This window comes from Alosa alosa, chromosome 24, assembly GCF_017589495.1.
Source record: "Alosa alosa isolate M-15738 ecotype Scorff River chromosome 24, AALO_Geno_1.1, whole genome shotgun sequence".
Classification (NCBI taxonomy): domain Eukaryota; kingdom Metazoa; phylum Chordata; class Actinopteri; order Clupeiformes; family Clupeidae; genus Alosa; species Alosa alosa.
The window spans coordinates 1398972-1403971 of record NC_063212.1 but is presented as its reverse complement, the minus strand read 5'-3'; the positions used below and the strand labels follow the sequence as shown (position 1 = coordinate 1403971).

Sequence of the window (5000 nt, the reverse complement as noted above, 5' to 3'; positions counted from 1 at the left end):
TGTTAGGTTACACACCTGGAGAATGGAACAGATCTTGGGGCCTTCGATTAAAAGACTGGCCCAAAGGTACTAAAAATAATTTAAGATCTTGGAAAAATCAATCTGCTAACTTTATACCAAATGCAAAAATGCACATTGTTCCCACAAGTCTTATGCTTTAATTCACATGTGATAGTATGCCAAGCCTGGTGTGTATTCTGGATGTTGAGGGAGAGCTGCACAAACAGTAAAGAGGGTGGAGGTCAGGCTGAGGAGGGAGTTGGTGCGGGACAGTGATGGCACAAGTCCAGTAGTCCTGTCAGGAGGGTCTATCCCTCACTGGGGTCCAGCAGGGTGGTGTGCTCCTGGGCGAGAGCGGACAGCTCTTTCAGGAACTCGCCGAACAGAACGGCAGCGTAGACACGACTCCGCCACGCTGGCGGGATCTTGGGACACCGTGGGAGGGGCCTCAGGACTTGACCAATGGGAAACCAGCTCTCCCCATTCTCACCTGCTCTCTCTGATGAAGAGAAGAGGAATAGCTCAGTACAGCATGTGATTTCTTGTGCAGTTCTGTCAAACTGTATAGATTCTGTCTGATGTTTAATGTCAGTAATGTTGCCTCATGTTTTAGGACTAACTGTGTGATATTTAGGCCACTGACGTGCAACTTTACATTACATTACAGTACATTGCATTACATTTGGCTAACACATTTTTAGCCAAAGCGACTTACAACATGGTAAACAGTTTAAAGTTAAAAAAAAAAATCTCTCAACAATTCTACAACAATTTGAAACAATCTAAAAGGTGAAGTACAATAAGAAAACGTGGATCAGTGAGTGTTGTTTTCATACAGTCAAGTGTCAGTTCTACTAAGGTGGTAAGTGCAGGAATTTAGCCTGACGAGCCAGACCCACATTAAAATGTAGGGTCTGGGCACTCACCGTTCGCAGTGCTCAGTCCGGAGGGGCGGGATAATCAGTTGTCTTTCAAATTCCCTCTGCACCAATAGGACAGCGGCAGCGCTATAAGGAGTCCCATCGTTTCCCACCAGCGGAGCTAGTTGGCTAGTTCAAACGTTTGCCAACTTAATAAAAGCTTAACTCGTGTTACACTGTTCGCCAGCAGCGACATTCATCTTATTTGTTTTCAAGTAGCAGGGAATTCAAGCCAAACCGTTGCAACTCTGCCATCAATCATTATGTTAAGCCCACCTAACGACTCTATACACGATTTCATTGGCCTGATTAAGTTTCGATTTCTGGAGCTCACAAGCCAACAGAGAGTTGCTAGACTAGCCCTGGGGCGCGTCTAGATTTCTAGGCTAGCAGGAATTAGCAAGGCTAGTTGTAAGTACTGCTAGGAGAGGAGACATTTTCTGAAGAGCTGGGTCTTTGGAGTTTTTTGAAGATGGAGAGGGATGTCCCTGCTCTAGTGCAACTTTGTGTGTACCGCTCTCCCTGATAATATCTATACTGTATCTGTATACGTGCTGTCTCATGCTTTATGACTTGTGTTTTGTGGTGTCATGCTTCAAGTGTCCTCCATTGGACTAGGTAAATGCTGAGTCACCTCTCTCTCTCAGGGCCTGATCTCTGGCCAGCAGGTAGAGCCCCGCCTCCCGCACCAGCTCAGCGAAGCCCGTCTGCTTCTCAGCATAGCGCTCCAGCTGATCCCTCACTGACACCAGCACCTGCTCTCTCACACACACACACACACACACACACACACACAGACAAACACACACACACACACACACACACACACACACACACACACACACACACACAGACAGACAGACAAACACACACAAGCATACAAATATACATGTATATGGATACTGATAAACATGTACACAAAACCTGGTAGAGCATGTGTGCTTGTTGTGGGTACCCGACCCATGCAACCTGCCCAATCCGTTCTACACATAATCCTCATTTTATGACGATTTACGACACTGCCCGATCTCTTCTACGCTTATGCCACTTTATTTGCTTAGCCGCGCCGCGGGAATTTCATTCATTCACTGAGTCATTCTCTGGTTGTCTTCCTGACGTTTAAGATAAAGATGTTGTGGTGTATGGTTATTTTAACAGTAAAAAATTAAGTGATTAAATGGTAAATGGGTCTATTTTGTGATTTCAGTCTTTTATTACAGCGCAGTGTTGGCGAAAAACAGCCTGTGAGAATCGGCTGCTTGCTCTTGTTCTGTTCACTCTTGTACAAAGAACAACACATAAATGTTACAAACATTGTGGGTTGGATTGTTAGTCAGCACTTCATTGACAAAATCTTTGTGAACAGCATAACTCAACGCAAAGACATTGCCGTTCGACTTCTTCCACATCCAACAACCTTGTTGTTGCTCCGCGTCTAATGAGCACTTACGCGCATGCACTGAACGGATCGGGCAGGCGGCATGGATCGGGTACCCACACTTGTGTAAGGCTGCGTTTACATCGGCAGGCCTTGATGCACAGTTCCGATTTTCCGTCTATATCCGATTTTTTGGACTGCCTGTTTACATCTACATTTACGAGTGGCCCATATCAGATATCTGTGTTTACACGGTTCACTCATTTTAAACACTTGAGACAATCCGCATGCGCACCAATTTTGTTCACTGAAATGAAAGCAAGCAAACAGAAGGCACTGTAAATGCACAAAATAAGCTTGCATTAGGATATTTCAGTGGCTAGTTGTTTACTTTCGTTTCCAAAGTATCTTGAGAAGTCAAAATAGGCTATCGGTTTTATTTTTAATAAAAAGAAAGTGAAGAGCCTATATTCCTTAAATTTTCATTTTTTACCATATCTGCCTTCATTTTAATTCATGAAACTCTGCCAGTCATTGTTCACTCTGTAAATGTATATGCGGAGGTGAAAGATTGTGGGCATTTTCAACGATGTGCAAGTTGAAAATGACAGGGAATATCCAATCTGCCCGTGCAGTGGCATTGGCACATATCCGATTCATATCTGATTTATTTCCACATATGAATGAGGCCTGAATCCGACCTGGAAATATCGGAATCCATGCGCTTTTTCCCTGTTTACACACATCGGAATTGTGCCACATATGACCAAAAAATCGGAATTGGGTCACATTTAACTGACGGTGTAAACGTAGCCTTAGAGCATGGTGTATGTGGCAGAACGTGTGTATGTGTGTGTGCGTGTGTGTGAGAGAGAGAGAGAGAGAGAGAGAGAGAGAGAGAGAGAGAGATGGTAGAGAGTGCGGACTCCAGGCTGGAAGAATGGCTGGGTGGAGAGCAGGAAGGAGCGGAGCAGTGGTTGGGGGAACGCCGCCAGCTGGGCCAGGATGCCCGTCACCAGCAGGTTCACCTCAATCGAATTCTCCACAAGGTTCTCCAGCCGAGAGAGCAGAACACTAATAAACGGCCCTACGGAACCAGAAGCACACGCCATAGAAAGTCAGCTCTACACGTCAACTCAAATCCTCACCACAGACACTCCAACAGACACCTTAGCAGGAGCCGGCGTACATACTATGGTGACAGGGTATTTTGAAGGTCATAACTGCTTTAAATTCAAATAAATTGACAGGTATGAATCCCCTCTTTAATTTGTGAATACAGCTGTACCATGGATTAGTTTTGGATTACTTATCCCTAAACTCTGTTCTACCTCCATGATAAGAACTTGACTGTGAGGACAGATCACTTCAGATAACTTCAGTATCACAGCTATAATAAATATTTCTTAGTATTGCTGGGCACATGCTAATCTTTGTGAACAGCAACAGACCTGTGAAGGGTGTGTCTTGGCCCTGTTTCTGGTTTTTAGTTCGATCTTCTTCAGCTTTCGTAAGTTTCAGTGGCTCTGCATACTCAAAGCTTAACTCCGCCTCCTCCTGCAAGGCAAAGGACAGTCGCTGAACGCGCTCTCGGAACTCCTCATCTCCCATGATGCTCTCCGCCTCCCAGCCTAGACTCTGGATGAGCTCCAGGCACTGGGAAACAAAGTCCTGTGGATGCTTGGAGTTGTAGTCCTGAGACGGGCGGCAATTGTGGTCCAGTCCATTTTGGACACAGTCCTGAGTGCTGGTGCTGGTCTGTGCATTGGTGTTGTCACCGGAGTGATCCATTTCTGAGCCAAGCCCGTTGGTCAACGCACTTCCTGTTTGTTGGTGTGTGTGAGCGTGTGAGTGTGTACAGGCACTCTGAACAGTGGACAGTGTGTGTGCACCACTATGTGCGCTCTGAGTGACTGCGTGTGTGTGTGAGTGTGCGTCACAGTGTTTCTGGGTGTCCGTGGGAGAAAGTGAGTGTGTGCTTAAGTCCTGCTGGGCAGATGCCACTGCCTTACACGGCCGAATGCGTGCACTCTGCACAGTGGCGTGCGTGCTGGAGTTGTGTGTCTGGTTGTTTGTGCTCACCTGAGCGGCGTGTGTGTGTGCGTGCGCAGGTGTGTGTGCACGCGCGCGCGAGTCCCTCTGGGCGATGAGACTGTAGACCAGGACGTCGTCCTGGAACTCGGCCTCCTCCACGTACGAGCCCTGGACGAGGGAGATGGCGCTCCGCCGCATCTCCACCAGGTGCTGGGGCGGCTCCACGGCCCTCGCGGCGGCCGGCTGCTCAGCCTCGGCCTCAACGCACTCCATCCCCGACTCGAACATGTCGTCCCACTCCCACTCCAGCTCCGCCGACTGGCCGCCGGAGCTGGTGTCGGCCGCAGGGGGTGGCGCGGAGATGGACGCGGAGATGGACACGGAGACGGCCGTGGCCGCTGGCGAGAGCGCCTGTGAGGAGCTGATGAAGGGCAGCACGCCGTCCTCCTCCTCGCGCTCCCTCTCCGCTCCTCCCCTCTGGCGCTCCCCCTGCTGCTGGCGCTCCTCCTCCTCCTCCCTTCGGTAGTCCCTCGGCCCAGGGGCGAGGTCAGTCGAAGGCTACCACCTGGCACGCCCCAGACGAGGCTCCCGACCACATCGTGGGCTTCTCTAAGGTACTGCAGGTAGTTGCTGTCCGTCAGGGAGTCGCCCCCGAGGAAACGCCAGTA

The 5000-nt window shown here is 48.9% G+C and overlaps 1 protein-coding gene across 1 annotated transcript in view; it reads right to left on the bottom strand.

Moving 5' to 3' along the window:
- The window catches only part of LOC125289912 (FHF complex subunit HOOK interacting protein 1A-like), a 13475-nt gene that overhangs the window by 629 nt on the left and 7846 nt on the right, over positions 1 to 5000 (bottom strand). Inside the window, exons 10-14 of the mRNA XM_048237018.1 lie at positions 4926 to 5000; positions 3750 to 4890; positions 3210 to 3385; positions 1555 to 1678; positions 1 to 499 (exon numbers count right to left, since the gene is read on the bottom strand). The exon at positions 1 to 499 is cut by the window's left edge and continues 629 nt beyond it; the exon at positions 4926 to 5000 is cut by the window's right edge and continues 38 nt beyond it. Of these exons, the coding sequence (XP_048092975.1) occupies positions 309 to 499; positions 1555 to 1678; positions 3210 to 3385; positions 3750 to 4890; positions 4926 to 5000 (1707 nt within the window). The 3' untranslated portion in view covers positions 1 to 308. The remainder of the gene's footprint in view (positions 500 to 1554; positions 1679 to 3209; positions 3386 to 3749; positions 4891 to 4925) is intronic.